The sequence below is a fragment of the Barbus barbus genome (assembly GCF_936440315.1).
Source record: "Barbus barbus genome assembly, chromosome: 41".
NCBI classification, from domain to species: Eukaryota; Metazoa; Chordata; class Actinopteri; order Cypriniformes; family Cyprinidae; genus Barbus; species Barbus barbus.
Window position 1 is genome coordinate 25870496 of NC_136719.1, and position 24463 is coordinate 25894958.

The window sequence follows — 24463 nt, forward strand, 5'->3', positions numbered from 1 at the left end:
TTGATATTCTACACGAGACTGCAACTACCAAAACTCCCAGTGTTCTCACACTCAGTACAAACCCTCGTACAATCTACATGGATAAGGTGAGCCATTCAGGGAGGGTCATGTTAAAGGTAGTCCCCATCCAACTTCGTAATGGAAAAATAACACTTAATACATTCGCTGTATTGGATGATGGCTCAGAACGGACAGTCATACTGGAAGCAGCAGTGAAGCATCTTGGCCTGAAAGGTACAGATGAAGTGTTAACTCTGAGAACAATCAGACAGGATATTGTCCAGCTTCAAGGGACTGCTGTATCTTTGGAAGTGTCTGCTCTCTTAAACCCAAAGGTTAAGTTCCAGATTGTACATGCCTTTTCTGCTAGTGAATTGAACCTGGCTCAACAGTCATGCCCAGCAGACACCTTAAAACGGAAGTATGGTCATCTGAAGGGAATCCCATTAAAAGCGTTCACTGATGTACAGCCTATGTTGCTCATCGGATCTGATCATCCACATTTGATAACGCCGATCAGTCCTATTCGTTTGGGCCCCCTAGGAACTCCAATTGCGACTCATACTCTGTTAGGATGGACAGTTCAAGGTCCCACAACTTTCCTGCACCACCCACAAGGTGAAAGCTCCTGTTTGCACACAATGTTTCTTTCTCCCGCTCAAGCCCTACATCAGCACGTTGAAAAACTTTGGCAGCTAGATACCTTGCCATTCCAGAGTGCCAGAGATGCGACCCGTTCCAAACAAGACCAAATAGCTATGGAAATGCTTGAAGAGAAAACTGTGTGCGTCTTAGTTGACGGAGTAAACCGTTATGCAACTCCTCTTCTCCGTCAAAAGAAGGCTGCTCACCTCCAGGCTCCTCCCACTGCTGTAATGGCTCTCCTCAGATCTACAGAGCGCAGACTGAGTCAAAGTCCGGAGCAAGCTGCAGCGTACAATGCTGAAATAAACAAATTGGAGAATGCTGGTTATGCGGTGAAAATCACAGTTGCTGAAGCGAGCAAATCCCCTGAGTCTTGGTATATACCACATCATATGGTATATCACAACGAAAAGGCTAGAGTGGTTTTTAACTGTTCATACCGTTATCAGCAAGCCTGTCTGAATGACAATCTGTTGCCAGGACCTACTCTTGGTCCATCCCTACTCGGGGTACTCTTACGGTTTAGAGAGCATGCAGTAGCGATCAGTGGGGACATCAAAGCCATGTTTCATCAGGTGAGGCTTCTCCCTGAAGATCGGCACTTGCTTCGTTTCCTGTGGAGGAATATGGAGAGAGAGCGCAGTCCAGACATTTATGAATGGCAGGTGTTGCCGTTTGGAACGACGTGTAGCCCATGCTGCGCGGTCTACGCTCTTCAACGATATGTCAGAGACCATATAGCCAGTAATGAAGATATAATGGAGTCTGTACTGCGTGCTTTCTACGTGGACAATTGTCTTCAATCAATCATTCAATCAATCGAAACAGGCCAAAGAATTCATTGATAAGCTCCATGATTTCCTTGCCGCTGGAGGCTTTGAAATACGACAATGGGCAAGCAACATTCCAGATGTTATATCTCATCTTCCAACTGAAGTAAGATCACAGGATTGTGAACTTTGGCTGATGGAAAACAAAGTAGACCCTCAAGAATCTACTCTTGGGCTAAAGTGGCGCTTTGTCGCTGATACCATTGGGTACAAGCAACGAGCCATGTTTGACAAAGCACCCACTATGAGAAATGTGTACAGAACACTTGCCAGCCAATACGATCCTCTAGGGTTTATTATTCCATTCACCACCCGGGCCAAAGTCCTCATTCAGGCTCTCTGGAAAAGGGATAGAGGATGGGATAATCCTATTGAAGGCAAGCTACTCTCTTTATGGCAAACATGGGAAGATGAACTGCCCAATCTACAGAAAATAGCTCTCCCGCGATGCTACTTTCCTATATGTGCCGACACCCGCTCAGCAGCTCTCGATCTCCACATATTTTGTGATGCGTCAGAGGAAGCCTATGGGTCTGTGGCCTACCTTCGGGTGGAGGATGAGCAGGGTCACACCCACATGTCCTTTGTCATGGCCAGGTCCCAGGTTGCACCAAAGAAGCAGCTCTCAATGCCTCGCTTAGAGCTTTGCGCAGCATTGACTGGTGCCCAACTAGCTCAGTTACTACAGACAGAACTTAGCCTCAATCTCAGACAAACAACACTATGGTCAGACTGTACAATAGTACTGAGTCCTGCCAGTATAAAGTGTTTGTAGGGACCAGAATCTTGTAGGAGTAGAGAACTGGAGATATGTTGATTCCAACAACAATCCTGCAGATGACATAACGAGGGGAAGAAAGTTGTTGGAATTGTCTGTTCCATGCAGATGGAGAGATGGCCCCCCTTTCTTGCTTCAACCTCCAAATCAGTGGCCTACATGCCCACCATTAACCTTTGTAAAACAGGAGGAGTTGCGCAAAACTACCTTCTGCGGCACCATCTCAGTCATTGATAATCTAGTGCTTGACCTAGCAGATTGTGATACATGGGAAAAGCTAGTCAATGCTGCATACGAAACCACTCATGGGGCGGCTGCACCATCCATGTCTGCTGAAGTACGCATTCAGACTGAAATTGCACTCCTACGTAAGGCACAGACTGACAGCTTCCCTGAAGAATTCAAAGCCTTGCAAATGCAGAAACCAGTGCTAACCAGTAGTCGCCTAAGAACTCTCTCTCCATTTTATGACCAATCTTTGGGTGTGATCCGTGTTGGTGGTCGACTTCGCAAAGCAGAAGTACTAGAAGAGGATGAAATCCACCCAATAGTGCTTGAGCCCAGTCATCCTGTTACAAAGTTACTAATCAAATACTTTGACCATCGGCTTCTCCATGCTGGACCTGATAGAGTTTTCTCTGAACTGAGGAGGACTTACTGGATCCTAAGGGGTAGACAAGCTGTCAAGAAGCATCAGCGGAAGTGTATAGAGTGTGTCAAATGGCGCCAGAATCCTGCTGTGCCTAGAATGGCTGATCTGCCCTCTGCACGCTTACGTCTGTTTAAACCCCCCTTCTGGTCTACAGGAGTTGACTGCTTCGGTCCCTACCACATTAAAATTGGAAGAAGACACGAGAAACGTTGGGGCATTGTGTTCAAATGCCTAACGACAAGGTGCGTGCATTTAGACCTCCTCTGTAATATGGACACAGATTCCTTTTTGCTGGCGCTCAGAAGATTTGTAGCAAGAAGAGGCAAGCCTTATGAAATCCTCTGTGATCAAGGCACAAACTTCCGTGGAGGAGAAAGGGAATTACAGGATGCCTTTGCGTCCCTCAAGCCTGAGCTTCAAGAACAGCTAGCAAAACAGAATATTGACTTCAAATTCAACCCGCCTCATGCTCCACATTTTGGAGGAGCATGGGAAAGAGAGATCAAATCTATCAAGGCCTCCTTACAAGTAGTCCTAAAGGACCTGATCCTTCCTGAGGAGGTACTGAGGACTGTATTGATTGAAGTTGAAGGCATAATGAACTCCAAACCTCTGGGATATGTGTCGTCAGACATCTCAGATCCTGATCCAATCACACCCAACTTGCTGCTCATGGGGCGGCGGGATGCCTCCCTACCACAAGCTGTGTATGGACCAAGTGATCTACTGGGACGTAAGCGCTACCGACACAGCCAGGTGATAGCTGATCACTTCTGGAGTCAGTTCATTCGGAAGTATTTACCCAGTCTGCAACTTCATCATAAATGGCAGAACTCTTCTCCAAACCTTACAACTGGACAAGTGGTTATGGTTGTTGACCCTCAACTACCCAGAGCCTTATGGCCAATTGGCCGTGTCACAAGAGTCATTACAAGTGATGATGGTAATGTTCGCACTGCAGAGGTAAACATCAAAGACCGTACATATACCCGCCCTGTAGCCAAATTGGTTATGCTACCTGAACTGACTGATGATGATGACAGTTCATAAGGACTAAATAGAGCACTTTGCTTAATTACAAATATAACAAGTATATTTGTGGGGCGGCTGTACAAAGTTCTCTAAGTTACACAAATGCGCCAATAGATGGCAGTATGGTACTGAAAATAACTGATGGGGTGTGTTCTATAACCACTTTAATTTGTCAGGGTCATACTGACTCAGGCTACGTCCACACGAAGACGGGTTTCTCCGTATCCAATCTTTTTTTTTGCCTCAAATGCCATAAACACGGAGTCGTCTCAGGAAATATCTGCGTCCACACGGAATCACTGAAACCGACTGAAAACGATGTAGTACACATGCCAGACCAATATGTGGCGCTGTAATTCTGCCACAGAGATACACAAAAAAACAGAGAAGAAGACTTGGACCATGTGCGTAAACCTTGCGCTCTGAATATAAACTAACACACAAAGCAGAAGATTTTGCTTTAATAAAACTAATGAGCTCAGTAGGTTCTGCAGCACAAACACAGGCACGTAGTTATTGTTGTTGTTGTTGTCGCTGTTATGTGACGTAGCGATGTTTGATTAGGGGTGAGACGTGGGCTAATGACGTCATCGTTTCAGAAAATATACGGATTCGCCGTCCACACGAAAACATGAAAACGGCGTTTTCAAATTTATCCACCCTGGGACCCGGTTTCAAAAATGATCGGTTTCACTCTTCGAAAACGCCGGTTTCGTGTGGACGAAACGCCTATACGGTAAAACATTTATGCATATACAGAGAAACCTGTCTTCGTGTGGACGGGGCCTCAGATTAAGTGCGTTTGAGAGGAGTGAAGTTTGTTCTTTGTGATCGTTATAATTTGTGCCTGTTGTGTGCGTTATTGACAAGTAAGTAATTTATACTGTATGTGTTAATGCTTGAATCATTATGATTATTTAGCTTCAAAGTGTTATCGTGACATTCCTAATACTATGTGAATGACTCAGCAGCTTCAGTTTCGCAATATCGTTTATAGTGATATTCTGTAAACTAACGAAGGTAATGGTGATGTAATTTCTAGTATGTCGTTTACATCTAGGCTACTTTATTTCTGCAATTCTACGGTACTTAATTTGTGAGTCAATAAGTGGGAATCGTGGTGTTTATATAAGACACAAATTAAAGACGCCATTTTGAGCAGCGCAGGTTTATCGTAACTGCGTCATCGTTTCCACAGCTGTGTTACACCATGTATATTGATCAGAAATGCCACATATATGTAAAGATGTACATAATTCAATTCAGTGATGTTAAATGGTGTTGTAACTTTGTGTTTTCTGCATTCTTTATAGGAAACACACACACACACACACACACAAATGCATAAACACTTGTCAAATTTGTACTTCTATCAACCGGATTAAAGTTTATATTTGGAAGTCTGGACTATTGCACCTCTTTTTAACGGAAGAGCATGGCTAGAAGGCGGAAGCCAGTGTAACGCACTCATTAGTTAATGTGTTATTTTTACATAAACCTGTATGGATTTTACTAGTTGGGCTTTTCCTGAACATCTTGCCAAACTGAAATGTATTGTTTAAATTTTAAGCTTTTTTGTTATTCAGATATTTTGCAGAGTATTTCTATTTGTTAACCAAAGAAGGTTACATTTTGATTGTAAAGCGCTTTGTGTGTACAGCAATACACAATAAAGCGCTATATAAATGCATCATTCGTTCATTCGTTCATTCATTCATTCATTCATTCACTTTTTTTATAAAAATGTTTAAGTATTACAGTTGTTTTAAAGCTAAAAGGCTAAACTATTCTATGTTTGACTCAAAATTGAAAGAATAAAGAGTTTAATTTCTATTAAGGTTTATAGGGATTTTAAGATGTATTCTGTGCATTTAAAATTTATTATATACAATAATTAAGTTACTTATTGAGTAACTAAGTTACTTTTCAGACAGAGTAATTAGTAATTTAAATACAATATTGATGATGTAATTAGTAACTGTAATTAATTACTTTTTGAAAATAACTTACCCAACCCTGATACTGTACACTCTTTACTGATTTCTGAGAATGTTAAAACTGTGTTGACTGCACATGTAGAAAGTCAGATGAAGCTGTGTTTGGTTTGTTACCCGTGAATCGGCCACTTTGCTCAATCCCAGATCCTGAATGAGTCTCTCAATCTTCTCATTTTTTTCTTCCTGACTGATCGACTTCGGGAGCCTTAAAGCCGCTGAGAAACGCAGATTGTCACGAACAGTCAGTGTCCCCATGACCACGTCATCCTGCAAAAAAACATGCCTTTGAAATAGCTGCCATTGGTGATATTTAAAAATGATTAGAACACGTATAATAATGACACATAATATGACACATAATTATCCTGCACCATTAGGTTATTTTCACAAACTGTCCTATTTTGACACTGTTTTTTCTATTAAGTGTAATTCTGTCAGGACCTCTATCGTTAATATAACTTACGATTAGCATACATTTTAGGTTGGGGGAATGGTTCTGTTCTTGGCAAACACTCCCTGTCCATCCACGCAGCCTAGCATGGATAGGAGCAGGGAGAGAAGAATAAAAAGGACATGAAAGGATGTTAATGTCATTTTGTATCCATGATGCAAAAAAACTGCATAAAATACACAGCAAAATTACTCAGATTTTCTGAATATATTTTCGCTAGCATTTTTACCTGTATTTTAACTCAGATAAACGGATGAAAAAGATCAAGAAAATAAGTTAAACTATTCACCCAAATGATTATTAAATATAGGCACAAACCATAACAACTAAGGTATATCATAAAGAAAAAATTATTATGCAACTAGCAACCTAATTTACATGCGATGTGCGTATGTGCATCTCTCTCCAAGTCTCTAGCTGATGTGCCGCTTGGCTAGCTTTTCAATACTTTCTTCTTTGTGTGATTAAAACATGCTAAAAGTTGATAAATACATTTTTAAATAGTTAAATTTGTTGTTTGTGCTTTGGAAAACAAGTTGCTAAGGTAATCCGAGAAGTTGCAAAATCTGGCAACAAAATTGTTAAATTGGCAACACTGCAGGGCACTCAGGCATTTCAGCATTTCCCGTCAAATGTCACAAACCACTCCCCTTTCCCATGGCCTACAGCTAAAGCCACAGTCACACTAGACTTTGAGCATGTGAAATTGTTTCTCATGCTGCAATGGCCGTGATATGACGTCACGTTATGCAGCGTCTTTCTTAAAAAAATCTTAAATTCAACACGTAAACTGTAATACTTTTACTAATACTTTTATCAGCTCATCTCAAAAGAAAAGAGAGCGCAGTGAGCTAAAGCGAATGGATTTACTACACTGACCAGTCGCTATCACGAGACCACTAAACAGCTCTGTGAGATCTAGTGATCGTGAGGCTGCCTCCGTTTGCAACACAGGCCCACACATCTCTTCCGCTCCCCCATGCCACTAATAACCATTTTTCTTTTCAGTGGCCTCCAGCTCCTATAGCAAACGCTAGCGTGAGGCTGCCTCCGCTAGCAGTGCAGGCTACACAGGTTCTTCAAGACTCCCATCCCGTGGCCTACAGCTATAGTTGGTGAAGCAAGCGTGAGGCTGCCTCCGCTTGCAACACAGGCCAACACATCTCAGCCTTTTTCCTCCCACAACTAATAACCCCTTTTTCCTCTTCACTTACACTCACTGGCCACTTTATTAGGTACACATTGCTAGTACCGGGTTGGACCCCCTTTTGCCTTCAGAACTGCCTTTATTCTTCATGGCATAGATTCAGCAAGGTGTTGGAAACATTCCTGAGATTTTGGTCCATATTGACATGATAGCATCACGCAGTTGCTGCAGATTTGTTGGCTGCACATCCATGATGCGAATCTCCCGTTCCACTATATCCCAAATGTGCTCTATTGGATTGAGATCTGGTGACTGTGGAGGCCATTTGAGTAAAGTGAACTCATTGTCATGTTCAAGAAACCAGTCTGAGATGATTTGAGCTTTGTGACATGGTGCATTATCCTGCTGGAAGTAGCCATCAGAAGATGGGTACACTGTAGTCATAAAGGGATGGACATGGTCAGCAACAATACTCAAGTAGGCTGTGGCGTTTAAACGATGCTCAACTGGTACTAAGCGGCCCAAAGTGTGCCAAGAAAAAAATATCCCCCACACCATTACTCCACCACCACCACTCTGAACCGTTGAGACAAGGCAGGATGGATGCATGCTTTCATGTTCTTTACACCAAATTCTGACCCTACCATCTGAATGTCGCAGCAGAACTCGAAACCCATCAGACCAGGCAACGTTTGTCCAATCTTCCATTGTCCAATTTTGGTGAGCCTGTGCAAATTGTTGCCTCTGTTTCCTGTTCTTAGCTGACAGGAGCGGCATCCGGTGTGGTCTTCTGCTGCTGTAGCCCATCTGCTTCAGGGTTCGACGTGTTGTGCGTTCAGAGATGGTATTCCGCATACCTTGGTTGTAATGAGTGGTTATTTGAGTTACTGTTGCCTCTCTATCATCCCTAACCTGTCTGCCCATTCTCCTCTGACCTCTGACATCAGCAAGGAATTTTCATCCGCACAACTGCTGCTCACTGGATATTTTCTCTGTAAACCCTAGACATGGTTGTGCGTGAAAATCCCAGTAGATCAGCAGTTTTTGAAATACTCAGACCAGCCCGTCTGGCACCAACAACCATTCCACGTTCAGTGACTTAAATCCCCTATCTTCCCCATTCTGATGCTCGGTTTGAATTTCAGCAAGTCGTCTTCACCACATCTAGATGCCTAAATGCATTGAGTTGCTCCCATGTGATTGGCTGATAAGTAATTTGTGTTACCAAGCAATTGAACAGGTGTACCTAATAAAGTGGTCGGTGAGTGTATATAATGGCAATGAGGCCATAATAATTGGTTCAAATAAAGTACCAAAAGCAAGTAACAATATGGTTCTGTTGAACAAAACTTTAATGTATTATAAACAATATATATCAAAAGCCTACAAAGGGCACGACAGTCACTGTGGGATTTAATCCTCATTTTGGCTAAATTAAAATGTTCACTTAAACCTTAATATTTGGCTATTTCTTTACGACAGAAATGCTACAGCAATTGTAAATCCTTTAATGTGGACATCAAAAGTTTTTCATTACGTTCAGTCATTTCACAGAAATAATCTGTTCAGCTTTTCCCCATAGGCGGTGTGAACTAAACAAGGGTTTATGATCAGCCCTTTCGATGCCCCGCCTTCTCTTTTCGCATTAGCCAATTGGAGTGGCTACTAGGAAAATTCTTGGGTAAGAAACGCCTTCTAATCGATCTGTCAGCTCCGCATAACTCCCTGTTTTCAAGCATAAAACACCTCGATTCCTCTTGAAATTCAATTTTTTCGTATGCTCAACTTTCGGATGCGAAGCAAGACCAAGATTTTCTGATGTGTTATCAGAAGTATAGCAATATTTTCTGCGGCAATACTGTATCGATGCATGGATGCCAAGTATCGATCTTTTATTATAATATTTGGTAGAATAATAAAATCAATTTCTTTACAGTCCACTAGATGGTGGTGTTGAGTTTTTTTCTGGTGAGGTCGACTGGGTCACCTTCAGCATGCAGCAAGTTAGTAAAATAAAGATGGCGGCGCAGCATCGTGGAAAGTTATCAGGAAAGCTGTTCCGCGTTTAAATCGGATGTAAGACTATGTTTTATTTACTTTAAATTTAACAGTAATTTACTTTCAAAAGCCCCAATTTTGTACTTGTACAACTTTTTTGTACAAGTTCAAGTTTCATTGTTCAAAATACCTGTAATAGTGCATACCTGTTTACATTTAATTAGGGTGGACTAGATTAGACTGTTGTACAAATAATTGAGTTTGCCAGGTGCATACAACATTTATGACAGGTTTTCATGAAAGTGTTGGTCAGTTTGTCTGCTTGACAATCAAATTTTTCACTGCAGCAATAAAATTGAAGTGAGATAAACAAACTGAGAAATACTTATTTTTAGTTAAAACAGACGTTGCCAAAGTTTTCTTTTGGGTACATAATTTGAAGTTGGAAAAAGGTAATAAATTGCAGTACATCGCAGAATATCGCAACATATTTAAAATCGCAATAATATTGTATTGTGATACAAATATCATGATAATATTGTATCATGGGCCCTCTGGTGATTCCTACCCCTAATGCTTACCCGTCCGTGCCGTGAGTATTGAACTCCCGTCGAACGCGGCAAGAGCCTTTTGAATATATTTTTCTTTCAACTAGCGGTGATGCTTACCCGCCCGTGCCATGAGTATTGAACTCCCGTCAAATGCTGCAATAGCCTTCCGGTCAAGCAAATCTTGAACTTTCAGTATGGCTACCGGTGAGGCTTACCCATCTGATGCCGTGAATATTGAACTCCCGTCGGATGTTGCGAGAGCCTCCCAGTCGGGAAAACCTTGGCTTTCCCATCTGTCTAGCGGAGAGGCTTACCCGTCCGATGCTGTGACAGCCTCCCTATCGCGCAGATCTTGCTTTCCGCCCATCTACCAGCGACGCTTACTCATCCATTGCCGTGAGTACTGAACTCCCGTCGGATGCTGCAAGAGCCTCCCGGTCGAGAAAACCTTGGCTTTTCTGTCCGTCTGCTTGCGAAGCTTCCCCCGTCCGATGCCGTGAGTATTGAATTCCCATCAGACGCTGCAAAGCTCTTGCGGCTGGCACTTCAAATTTAGTTTAACCCGTCCATTGGCCGGTAAGGTCCACCCATCCGATGGCGTGAGTTGCTCCTGTCAAAGCTACGTGGACCTTTCCGGCCTCGTCCACTCCATCATCGACAGGTAGGGCTCACCCGTCCGACGCTGCAAGCTGCTCCCGTCAAGAAGCGGAGTGAGCTCTCCTAGTTGGGCCTCCCAAATTACACTGCTCCTTGTCCATCGGCTAGTGGGGCCCATCTTCCCAGCACTGAGAGCTGCTCCCGTTGGAGGCAGCTTGGGCCCCCAGTCTGACAGCCCAAATACACTGCTCCTCCTTTATCGGTCGGGCTCACCGATCTGACACCGCAAGTTGCTCCCATCAAGAAGCGGTATGAGTCCTCCTGATCAAGCACCCCAAATCACACTGTTCCTCGTCCATCGGCGGGTAGGGTCCGTTCACCCGGCGCCATGAGCTGCTCCCGTCGGAATTTGTGTGTGCCTTCCCAGTCAAAAGACTAAGTTTCTTCCTGAACCAAATTTTCGGTGCTCATTTTGGGGAGTTATTCGTATTTGACGAAATACTAATTCTTGGTTATTTTCCAGCAGCATATTATTTTTTTAGAATAACACATCAATTAGAATAAATAAAAATAAAAAACAAAATAAAAATAATAATTATATATGACATTTCTTTCCCCGTTGGTTCTGAAATGATGGCTATTCCCTTGACCCATGGCGTTATGCTGCATCTCTGTCCAGTGTTTGATGAAATATTGTAATTATATAATTTGAATAGTGACATACATGCATAATCACATATCACATCAAAGGGTAATGATATAACAGCTAAATTAATTTAGATAAGGTCATTGAAGGTAATTTAGACCACAAATATGCAATAACTGAAACTCTATTCTATTGTAGTGTACTAAAAATGCCCTTTTCACCTTTTCATCTCTGTAACTTTCTGTGTTTTTTCCAGCTATTTTAAAAATAGATACATTTTATCATAAGTAATGTAGATTAAAAGTTGGTGGTCAAAATTAAAACTGTTGGAGGATGTAGATATTTTTCATTCTTTTTGACAAACGGGAAACAGAATGTGAATTACAGTATGAAGAATGTTTTCTACATTTTAAAATTGCATTCTACAGTGTTTATTATAAGAGTGTAGAATCTGCAGCTCAATAGTACTTTTAAATAAACTATTTTTTTACTTTCACTCAAGCAGTTTTTTGGACAAGTACTTTTACTTTACCCACTCTACATTTATAAGAAATTAACAGTAGTTTTACTTGAATATATTTTTCTTTTTTCAGTACTCTTTCCACTGCTGATCGTTATCATGAATTCTTGTCGTCATGATAATCATGTAGTGAAAATCTGATATGATGACAGCCCTAGTTTGAAACACAAAGCCTGATTATCAGCATTTTTCATGTGTTTAAACCATGACAGAGCATTTCTAAACACAAAGGTTTAGTCAACACAAGGTGTCTCATGACATGCTGGTGTGATTTGAGATTAGATTACACAATCACTGGAGGAATTAAAACTCCTAAAGAAAAATTAAGTAGTAGTTTAGACAGACAGACTGTATTAAACTATTTATGGAAAGAAAACAAATGAAACTGATGAATGGTTTTGGTCCAGCTCTTCTAATCTTAGTCTGCAATTACACAATTCCCGTAATCATGATATGAATTCTACGGAATAACAAGTTCAGCTTCCTGTTTTAACTGCTGAATTCAGTTTTTAGAGTCAAATGGGATGTCTAATGTGTAAGTTCAGTGTTTGTGCTCCAGACATGAGGAGAAAATTCTGCTACTTCACTGATGAACACAAGAAAGGAAATGTAGTAAATGAGTGTTTGTGTGGTTTATACCTGCACTACGTATCCAGACAGACATTTGAAGTTTGGAGCTTGTGGAGCTCCGTCTATAAGAACTTCTCCAGAGAGACCAGCAGGATCCTTACGAGCGGCCAGAATGTCCAGAAACCTTCAGTAAAACAAATATTTGTTGTTTATAAGTAAATATAAAAATATACATTAAATATATATAAGAAATTAATACTTTATTTTTGCATTAAATTGATCAAAAGTATCAGTAAAGACATATATAAAGTTACAAAAAAATTATATTTCAAATAAATGCTGTTATTTTAAACTTTCCATTCATCAAAGAATCCTAAAAAATAAAAATAATCTCGGTTTCCACAAAAATATGAAGCAGAAGTGTTTCTGTTTTCAAGATAATAATCAGCAGTGTTTCTTTCTGATTTCTGAATGATCATGTGACATTGCAGTTTGGAGTAATGATGCTGAAAAATCAGCTTTGATCACAGAATTAAATTACATTTTAACATATATTTGCAAGAATCTATTGTCTGCCGCGACCCAGATTCCACAATATATGTTTGATCATGCTCATTTCCCAAAATGGCAAAATGGGTTTTTTTTGTTTGAATTTTGATGATTACAGCTCATGAAAGTCAAAATCCAGTATCTCAATAGAATATTTATATTTGAGTTTCATTAAACGACCATCTCTACAGTATAAATTCAGGGTATCTCTTGTAACATTTGGACCAATCAGACACACAAATATTTGTTATATTTAACAAATAATCTCGTATGCCCCCTCACCTAAACCAAAAGGCCAACTATGAGGGTATGTGGACCCTTCCCCCGAAATACATTAACACCTAAGAAAGGCAGAACAGGCCTCTGGTTCCATGGCAACCCATCTGATAACACTTGTTTTATTGCTCAAAGGAATGCGGGCAGAGCAACTCACTTCATTTCCCCTTAGGAAAGACACATGGACTCTTCTCTAATTAATTCATAGAAAAACCTTTCTTTGAATGAACACGCATATCTTCAGGTCATTGTGTATATTATTACTCTTCTTGTATATGTTCTTGTGTATTGTATCCTATTTTATGCATGCTTATTATAGAACACTAGTTAATATTACCTTATGTATATCATGTTTGGTCTCTATCAATTCGTCTTCGGATGATCTAATTGAGAGTATATATTATATGTCGATACCTATGCAACATATAAGTGTTCTAAGAATCTTTAATAGTTAGTATATCAACTTCCAATCCAGTTCATATGCAAATTACCATGCACGGAGACAAAGAGTCGTAAACTTTCCCTCCAAAAGTTCAAGTCACCATAGGCTCTTTGACTCCCCAGAGGTGTGACCTCTATAGCAGATAAAGCTCTCACATCAGGTGATGCCCCGGCAATCTGCGGTTCTGTTAGATTCGGAGAAAATTAGGATGTGAGCTAGAACTCTTCTGGACCCTCAAGTTTTGCGCTAAGCCTTGCAGCCTTGACTTTCCATTCAACCAAAGCTCTTCGAACCTCAGCAGATCTCTTTCTTAGCTCTTTTTCACTTTCTACCTGGAAAGAACACTTCTACCTCAGAACATCTTTGGAATTCATCACTCTTCAACCCGGAAGAACGTGATTGGGAATCCAAAACCTTGACACCATTAAGACTTTTATCTGAGACTGCATTCCGGACACTCGTCATAACTAAGGCAATGCAAGTATAACATTTAACTAAACGAAACAGAGGTTTAGTATAAGTTATAGACACCGTTATAAATGGTGCTGATGGTTTTATTCAGGTGGTTAATTGGTTAATCATAGCTTCATTCTCTGGTTTCCTGATGGTTTCATCCATCAACTCTCATTTGCCCTTTCACCATGTATGAGTGATTGTATGTTTGTTTGTTTGTTAGATTAGTTTGCGTTAGTGTTTAGTTAATAAAAGTTGTGTGCACATATTACCTGAGTTTCTGATTCTGCCTTGCATATTAATGTCCCTTTACAATTTTTGATCCTTACTATATGCTCTAATGTATTAATATTTAGGAAAGTATTTTCTGTGGCCAAGAAAATATCCTTTCTTAGAGTTGATATGAACTTACACAGAATGTTTGCTGGACGAACAGATTAGATGATGGCAATTTAATTCTGCTACAGTTATTACTGTCAGCCGATATAAATAATCATAATTAATTGTAATTATTTATATACAATTCCCTTTTGAGCTTATAAATTGCTACACTCTTGTTCTTTGAAACCACAATAATGGGGAAGACTGCTGACTTGGCAGCGGTCCAGAAGACAATAATCGACACCCCCCACAAAGAGGGTAAGTCACAGAGGGTCATTACTGAAAGGAGTGGCTGTTCACAGAGTGCTGTATCAAAGCATATTAAATGCAAAGTTGACTGGAAGGAAGAAATTCGGTAGGAAACGGTGCACAAGCAACAGGGATGACCACAAGCTTGAGAATACTGTCAAGCAAAGCTGATTCAAACACTTGAGAGAGCTTCACAATGAATGGACTGAAGCTGGGGTCAGTGCATCAAGAGTCTCCACGCTCAGACGTCTTCAGGAAAAGGGCTACCAATCCAATTCTGAACCAGAGACAACGTCAGAAGCGTCTTAGGCCGTGTTCACACTTGGCGTCTTTTTTGACTAGAAAAAGTTGACAAGAGCGTTTTTTTAATGAAAAACAAAGCTGGCAGCGTCTGTTACAAATAGCAGCTGAGAGCGTCTTTTGTTGTCATAGCAACAGCTGTAACAGTAGCCTAGCGCTGTGCACTGCAGAAATGTCAAGAAAGAGTAAAAAGTTGGCTCTTGCATTGGCTTTTGAAGTTAACGGGAAAGAAAATGTCGATTCACAACGACGTTTGTGGGTGCACGACATTATACGGGGAAGGAACCAATATTATGATAGAGTTTTGTGCTCATATCATACAGCTCCTTGTGCTCCGAAACTAGTACGAGCAGTCTATCTACCGGCACCTTCTCCATTTTTCTTCTTGTTGTTATGGAAACGACAGATCTCGCTACTCGCTTGTCATTGGTCAGCTGTCAAAAAGGCGCTTGACGTAGGGCGTTTTTTTCAGAAAAGTTGAAATTTTTTCAACTTGAAAAAACGCTCTGAGCTGCAGAAAAAGACGCCGGCGGTGGCGTTTTAAAAAGTGCTCAGGACTTTTTTGAAAACACGGTTTACTCCATAGGATTATAATGTAAAACAGACGCCGGCAGCTTCGAAAAAGACGCCAAGTGTGAACACGGCCTTACCTGGGCTAAATAGAAAAAGAACTGGACTGTTGCTCAGTGGTCCAAAGTCCTCTTTTCAGATAAATTAAAATTGTGCATTTCATTTGGAAATCAAGGTCTGGAGTCTGGAAGAAGTCTGGAGAGGCACAGAATCCAAGCTGTTTGAAGTCCTGTTTGAACTTTCCACAGTCAGTGATGATTTGGGGTGCTGTGGTGTCTGCTGGTGTTGGTCCATTGTGTTTTATCAAGTCCAAAGTCAATGCAGCCGTCTACCATGAGATTTTGGAGCACTTTATGCTTCCATCTGCTGACAAGCTTTATGGAGATGCTGATTTCCTTTTCCAGCAGGACTTTAGCACCTGCCCACAGTGACAAAACCACTTCCAAGTGATTTGCTGATCATGATATTACTGTGCTTGATTGGCCAGCCAACATGCCTGACCTTAACCCCATATGGAATCTATGGGATATTTTCAAGAGAAAGATGAGAAACAGTCGATCCAACAATCCAGACGAGCTGAAGGCTCAATAGTGCCTCAGCAGAGCCACAGACTGATCGCTTCCATGCCATTCCTCACTAATCAAGTTTCCATCCAGATTTTGCGCTGTTTTGTTATCGACAAAGAGATATGTGTTAAAAAAAAACTTTGCAAAATTTGCTGTCTAGAGTTTGTCTAGTTTCCATCCAACTGGCCTTTTACCGATAAAATGGTGTACGTCATGACGCACTAATTGTCGCATAAGTTTTGGTGTATGGCAAAAAAATGTTGCTCTTGAGCTTTTTCCAAACATAATTTATCATATTGCGTAAATTATAGGCTAGGCTAGCTGTTCTTCATCCATTTGAAACAAACAAAAAAAAGCCTATATTAAATTGTATAGGCCTACATAAAATTATTTTTATTAAGTGTCATGAGTTTTTTTTTTTTTGTGTACTTTGTAGATAGATAGGCCACTGTTGATAATCAAGCAATGATCATAAACAGTTGCAGTTGTATTATTATCATTTTTTCTGATTAACGTTTATAGGAAATATGAATGTTCATTCCGGTTATTTTACTTCTCCTAACCGACCGTCATATTAACCGTTAACCGACAAGATTATGTTAAATTACAATTAGATAAAATTTAAATTGATAGGTGGCTTGACCCATTACAAATACCTAAATTTGTTTTCCAGGGATTCATTTTATACACGCAAAAAGCAGCATAAACAACATGAAGGTGAGGATTCACGCACCTGCAGCGCTTCTGCGAACGGAGAAAAACATAAGCTATTATATAAAAGAAACAGGCCCATATGCAAAATATATTTTTCTAAATAATGAATGAATTAACAAAACAAAAGAAAAAAAAAAAAAACTGCAACAATTAGCAGCCTATATGCAGAATTTCGGTTCATTTTTGTGATGCACTCTTGAGAAAGTGGCAGTTTTCCTTAATTTCACAAAGTACGTTTTGTTTTTTTATTGTGAATGTACACAAATAAAATAAATATTTTGAATAGTTTTGAATAATGTCTTACTCTTATATGACCACAAATGAAGGAGTAGGTTAGAGCAAGTTGTTTTCACTTTTGCAAGGAAAAAAAACAAACAAAAAAAAAAACCCGCAAGCGATCGCGCCGGAGCCTCACGCACAGTTAAACATAGCCTCCACAACGCAGCCTGTTCATGTCATAATAAAATACAGTCAGCCAAAAATATTGAAGAAACATGAAAAAAATATTTTATTTCCTCTCACTCCACAACAAATAATTTAAATGTAATGGTAGAAACAACTCAGAACAAAACAAGAATAAAAATATAAGAAGCTAACAAGCCAAAATGAATTAATTTAAATTTATATGCTATAACAAAATATGCTTGGCATAATATCACAGGGTTATGGTGGTCAAGCTGAAAGGCACGGACTACAGGCTATTTAAACTGAACAGTGCACTGTAAAAATAATAATAATAATCATGTAAACGTAGGCTAGCCTACTAACACCAAATTAAGATAAGTACGTTTGAGAGGTAACTCGTCTTTTTCTTACCATGTATAAAATAATTTTAGCTACAATTGAATAATTTGAATATGATTTAATGCACTTTGAACTACAGGGAACCGGTGCTTTAACGTGAGCAACACTATGAACATGAATGCTGCCTATAGGCTAATTCTGTCATGTGACTCCACATTTATTTGTGTTAAAGCCCCTTTTCTCGACAAAAAGTGTTTCCAAACTAATTTTTGCAACATTTGAAGTATCGATAAGGAATTTATGCGCTAAAGTTAAACGGAAAAAAATTTTGTCGACACATGAGAAATTTAATGATAATTGGCATTTCCATCAGCTATATCGTAAATATTTTAAAGCACTAAATATTTTTTCGCAAAAAAATCCTTGGATGGAAACCTGGTTACTGATGCTGGAGTTTGTGCTAAAGGAGCCCTGACAAAGTATTTAGTGCATAAATTAACATACTTTAAAGAATTAGAACTTTTCTGCGTTGCAAATCCTTTTTTTGATTGATCTTAGGAAATATTCGAATAATTTGAGATACTGATTTATGACTTTCATGAGCTGTAAGCTCTAATCATCAAAATTAAAACAAAACAAATTCTTACTTTACATGTAATGTATCTAAAATATTTATGAAAGTTTCACTTTTTTAAATAAGTTACAAAGAAAGGCAGTTTTTCACGATATTCAATTTTTTTTAGATATACAGTGGTGTGAAAAAGTGTTGGCCCCCTTCCTGATTTTGATTTTTTTTGCATGTTTGTCACACTTTAATGTTACAGATCATCAAACAAATTTAAATATTAATCAAAGATAACACAAGTAAAAACAACATGCAGTTTTTGAATGAAGTTTTTTATTATGAAGGGAAAATACAATCCAAATCCACATGGTCCTGTGTGAAAAAGTGCTTGCCCCCTAAACCTAATAACTGGTTGGACCACCCTTAGCAGCAACAACTGCAATCAAGCGTTTGTGATAACTTGCAATGAGTCTGTTACAGCGCTGTGGAGGAATTTTGGCCCACTCATCTTGGCAGAATTGTTGTAATTCAGCCACATTGGAGGGTTTGAGCATGAACCGCCTTTTTAAGGTCATGCCACAGCATCTCAATAGGATTCAGGTCAGGACTTTGACTAGGCCACTCCAAAGTCTTCATTTTGTTTTTCTTCAGCCATTCAGAGGTGGATTTGCTGGTGTGTTTTGGATCATTGTCCTGCTGCAGAACCCAAGTTCGCTTCAGCTTGAGGTCAACAGATGGCCGGACATTGTCCTTCAGGATTTTTTGGTAGACAGCTGAATTCATGGTGCCATTTATCACAGCAAGTCTTCCAGGTCCTGAAGCAGCAAAACAGCCCCAGACCATCACACTACCACCACCATATTTTACTGTTGCTATGATGTTCTTTTTCTGAAATGCTGTGTTACTTTTACGCCAGATGTAATGGGACACACACCTTCCAAAAAGTTCAGCTTTTGTCTCGTCAGTCCACAGAGTATTTTCCCAAAAGTCTCGGGGATCATCAAGATGTTTTCTGGCAAAACTGAGACGAGCCTTTATGTTCTTTTTGCTCAGCAGTGGTTTTCGTCTTGGATCTCTGCCATCAGGCCATTTTTGCCCCGTCTCTTTCTTATGCTGGAGTCATGAACACTGACCTTAACTGAGGCAAGTGAGGCCTGCAGTTCTTTAGATGTTGTTGTGGGGTCTTTTGTGACCTCTTGGACGAGTCGTCGCTGCGCTCTTGGGGTAATTTTGGTCGGCCGGCCACTCCTGGGAAGGTTCACCACTGTTCCATGTTTTCTCCATTTGTGGATAATGGCTCTCACTGTGGTTCACTGGAGTCCCAAAGCTTTAGAAATGGCTTTATAACCTTTTCCAGACTGATAGATATCAATTACTTTCTTTCTCATTTGTTCCTGAATTTCTTTGGATCTCAACATGATGTGTAGCTTTTGAGGATCTTTTGGTCTACTTCACTTTGTCAGGCAGGTCCTATTTAAGTGATGTCTTGATTGCGAACAGGTGTGGCAGTAATCAGTCCTGGGTGTAGCTAGAGAAACTGAACTCAGGTGTGATAAACCACAGCTATGTTTTAACGGGGGGGGAGGCGAACACTTTTTCACACAGGGCCATGTGGATTTGGATTTTGTTTTCCCTTCATAAAAAAAACCCTTCATTTAAAAACTGCATGTTGTGTTTACTTGTGTTATCTTTGATTAATATTTAAATTTGTTTGATGATCTAAAACATTAAAGTGTGACAAACATGCAATAAAAAAAAAAATCAGGAAGGGGGCCAACACTTTTTCACACCACTGTACCTGTACTGATACACATGCCTTTTCTTTCTCAACTGTTTACGTTAAGACATATGCTATGCCTAACCGACTGTGCTTACTAGGATATTAGCCAAAGCGCGCATTTTGATGTAGTTTTGTCTGTATTAATTCATCCATGCACAAAAAAAGCGAAAGAGAGCTCAATTCAGTCTCCGCTCGACTGTTCCGCCAACAATCCGAGCGTTTTTTATGCTCGCTTGTTTCTTCGGGTAGTCCTTAAATGGAGTCCTGATACGTGAGTTTGAACGAGAATGCACGCGTTGGCGGTAATGCATAGACGGACATTACATGAAAATGTGGACAGTGCCAAAATAAAGGTGACTTTTTATACTATAGATATCAATATTTTACGTGTGGCATCGATGCATCGTATCGTCAGACATCGTATCGATGTATCGATCTATATCGACGAATCGTTACACCCCTTATATATATATATATATATATATATATATATATATATGTGTGTGTATATCTATACGCACACACACACACACACACACATATATATATATATATATGAATATATTTTTTTTAAAGTTTTGTCACATTATAATGTAACTTTTTGTTGCTGAAAAAGCTGCTCTGTTTTTAAAACGTTAAGTTGCTCCTTAACACTGGTTACTAGGTGTGTGATAAGACACTTGATTCACAAGACTAGATGAGACATGAGATTGGGATCACAAGAACAAGTATTTTCAAGAAATGACTACATACATGCCTGGAAAAATAGTTTGCAGGTGCATTATGTGACATCTTGTAATCAGTGGTGCCTGCAGGTAAACGGCTGTGTGTACCATGAAAACTCTGAGTGACCTGAGAAACATTTTCCCAGCGAATATATCAGCAGTTATTATCTATTATCTATCCTGTATTTCTGTCAAATGAACCAGCGATGCCAGTCATTCATGATTTAAACATTATTTTGTGTCAGTTGTCTCTTTTTGGTGAAATAAAATGAGATTTGCAAATAAAAAACATATTCACAAATATATTTTTACGTCACAAGCATAACTTTTCCTGGCAGGCCCTGTACATTTGTAGATCGCTTTATTTTGTGATGAACAGCAAAAAAAGTGTTTGTACTTTGTATAGCTATAAATCAATCATAAAAAATAGGAAATATATAGGAAAATTATAATAGAATACAAATTATTGGTTATTGTCCAGCAGCAATTAAAAGTAAGAGATAAGAAAATAATAATTATAATAATAGAGCATGCTAATTAATACTTCAAATATAATTTAAAGTAAATCTCCATCTGTGACCAATACTTACTGAGCTTTGATGATTGATGTTCCAAAAAATTCAAAAATAGTTAAAAAATTAACTATTAAAAAGAATAGATGCACATAATTAAAAAAATAGTGTTTAAATTGTTACTGCCTTGAGTTATCATTTTGGAATAAATGTAAAATGTTTAAAAACACTAACTTTATGAGATTAATTTCTTGCCTTTAATAAATAATATTGATTACATTGTTAATGCAAAAATAAAAAATATAATAATTTTTTATTATTTTCTGTTTCTGAAAGTGTAAGTACTGTTTATTTTACCAAGAAAATGAGACTGGGACATGAATTTACATTTGATTTAAAAAACACACAACTTTCATGTCAGAATACAACCGCTTATTACTGAAATATGATGCAAGTGACAGTGTCTTCATTGATTATAATGGGAGTTTTTTATTTATTTGTGAGAGTGCTTAAACTCACGCTAGACTACAGTCAGTGATAATGTGATTGTAAATGTTCTTTACTAGCTTTCTGTATAATTTACTCGCTGTTTGAATAACCGTGGAAATAATATCATTAAATAATTAGTAGCTTACAATGCTTTTATTAAACTGTGATCAGTTTTTTGTCCTTTTCTGGGTTGAAATCTTTTTTTGCGTGTCTAGAGATGCCTTCATTCGGAAAAAAAAAAATCTGCGTCAGATGAAATCCTGCAGGCGCTCCTACTTCTGAGTATTAATTATCATATGCAGTAAAAGACAACAATAGCAGCACCGTAAAAGGCTTTCCCATAAACTCAACTGACTGCTTCTCTCCTTTATGATTGCACATGAGTCTCTTCAGACCTTAGAACTGTACATGAATTAAGAGCTTCTGCCTCAGCAACTATAATCAATTCTCTCTCAATATTCAAAGTGCAAACAGAGACAAGAGCTAAGAGGACAACCTACAACTACAATGAGAAATCTCATCACATTTTTATATTGCAAGATTTTATGGCTCAAGATCTTGACACACGCCTACTGGTTATATCCTACAAAAACCAAGACACTGATGGACAGACAGATAAAGACAGACAGTCAGCTCTTACGATGATTTCCCGCTCCCAGTTGGTCCTAATATGGCATTCAGTCCTGGCTTCATGACACCACTAGAGAAAATAACAGAATTACTTCATAATTATCATCACCACATTTTCTTCATTATCATATAATCACATAAAACGAGATAAAACCAAACACACATGGGATGCTGATTGGACGAGCCTCAATTGAAACGCAGTTTTGTTATGGAAGAAAATTGTATTTTGTTTAGTTTGACCACAGTGAAATACAACAACAACAACTCGCATCTGATTATATATAGCACTCACATGCTGCATTTACATAATAGACTTATGTAACATGACATAATATTCATGAGCTCAGGTGATGTTTTGCATAACACCCCAGATATTACATGTACATCTGCAAGACGTCTGCTAAAGACTGCTTCATCTGGAACAAACATCTGATAAAGATCTTTAAAATTTAAGTTTTACATAAATCATAAACATCTTAAAGGCATTTTATAGACGTCCATTTGACATCTGATATGAAACAACTTACAGACCTATTGCAGATGACTAAAAATTACATCTTGCAGATGTAAATGCAGATGTCAAATGAATAGAATTTGCATCGCATATACCATGGTACTTTTTGATTACCATATTCTATATCATAATGTTACTGTAAAATACACTATATGGACAGAAGTATTGGGACACCCACTTCTAATGAACAGGAATTGTGTGCTTCTAATTTTCTTCTAAATAGTTTGGACAACACCCTTTTCTATTCTAACATGACAGTGCCTCTGTGTAAAAGGAAAGGTTCAAAAAAAAATTATTGATTGAGTCAGTGCGGAAGAACTTGACTGGTCTGCAGAAACCCAGCTGAACACCTCTGGTGTGACTTTAAATGCAGACCATGAGCCAAAAACCCCTCATCAAACACCAATAACTTATACATATGGGTACAGTCATTTTAAACACTTCCAAAACTGTTGCAACAGAGATGAAAATACAATTTTTAAATACATGAATTATTATTTTTAGAATTCAGCAGTACTTTAAACATTTTCAGTGTGCTGAAATTCATAAGCCATGCTATTTATGTGCTACTCCAAGGTGCTTATAAAAATACCGTGGTACACTGTAAAAAAAAAAAAAAAAGTTGAGCCAACTTAAAATTTTAAGGCAACCAGCTTCAGCAGATTCTCAACTTTTTGTTGCATAAACTTAAAACTACAAGTTGAGAAAACTCAAAAATCTGCTGAAGCTGGTTGCCTTAAAATTTTAAGTTGGCTCAACTTTTCTTTTTTTTTTTACAGTGTATGGTATTTATGAAATGCCTTACTATTGAAAAACCATGGGACACATAAGTAATGTGATCAAACAGCAATAGATTTGACACCACACCATCATCAAAAGAGTGGAAGACTCACTTGAGCTCGATGAGGATGTTCTTCTGTGTGACCTTCCTCTTGCACATGAAGGCACTCTTCATCTTCACGCTGTAGTTGATGTTGTGGAAGCTCACGGTCGCTCCTCGTCTGGCCGATGAGAAGGACATTCTGGTGGACACCGGTGTCCTGTTGTTCAGATCTGTAAATCCGGTCATCTGAACGGTCGTGTCTGCCATCACACCTGAAACAGCAAACCCTCAGCTGTCAGATGACATGAACTCAGAAAATTATTACATCAGGACAAATATAATATGCAGCAAGAAAATCAATGACTTAACAAAACAAAAAAATCAGTCTAATTAGCAGAAACTCATTGTACCTGATCAGCTCTGTATTTACACTCACCTGATGCAGAGCCGATCCACAGGGCATGTATTATATAATCCGCCTTAAGGAGAGTGTTTGAGTGTTTATGTATTTATGCAAATTAGGTTTCATAAAAAAAAAATACTCGAGACACGTTACACGCGTGACGATAGCCGGCAGGACTGGATTTACCTCTTATTGTGACATAGGCATAAGCATTTTTGGTAACACTCTACAATACAGTGGCACTTATATGCATCAATCCATGCTTAACTAATGCACAGATAATCATAATTTAATGTATAACTCATGAAGAACTAAACCATTTATTAATAATTACTGCATCAGTAACAAATGAACATTCTATATG

At 38.9% G+C, this 24463-nt stretch overlaps 1 protein-coding gene across 1 annotated transcript in view; it reads right to left on the reverse strand.

The window, feature by feature from the left end:
• The window catches only part of LOC306860953 (broad substrate specificity ATP-binding cassette transporter ABCG2-like), a gene marked incomplete at its 5' end in the record, with an annotated part of 52917 nt that extends 28954 nt beyond the window's left edge, over positions 1-23963 (reverse strand). Inside the window, 4 exons of the mRNA XM_079402978.1 lie at positions 6049-6201; positions 12484-12598; positions 22370-22429; positions 23767-23963. Coding sequence (XP_079259104.1) covers positions 6049-6201; positions 12484-12598; positions 22370-22429; positions 23767-23963 — 525 coding nt within the window. The remainder of the gene's footprint in view (positions 1-6048; positions 6202-12483; positions 12599-22369; positions 22430-23766) is intronic.
• Positions 23964-24463: the final 500 nt, after the last annotated feature.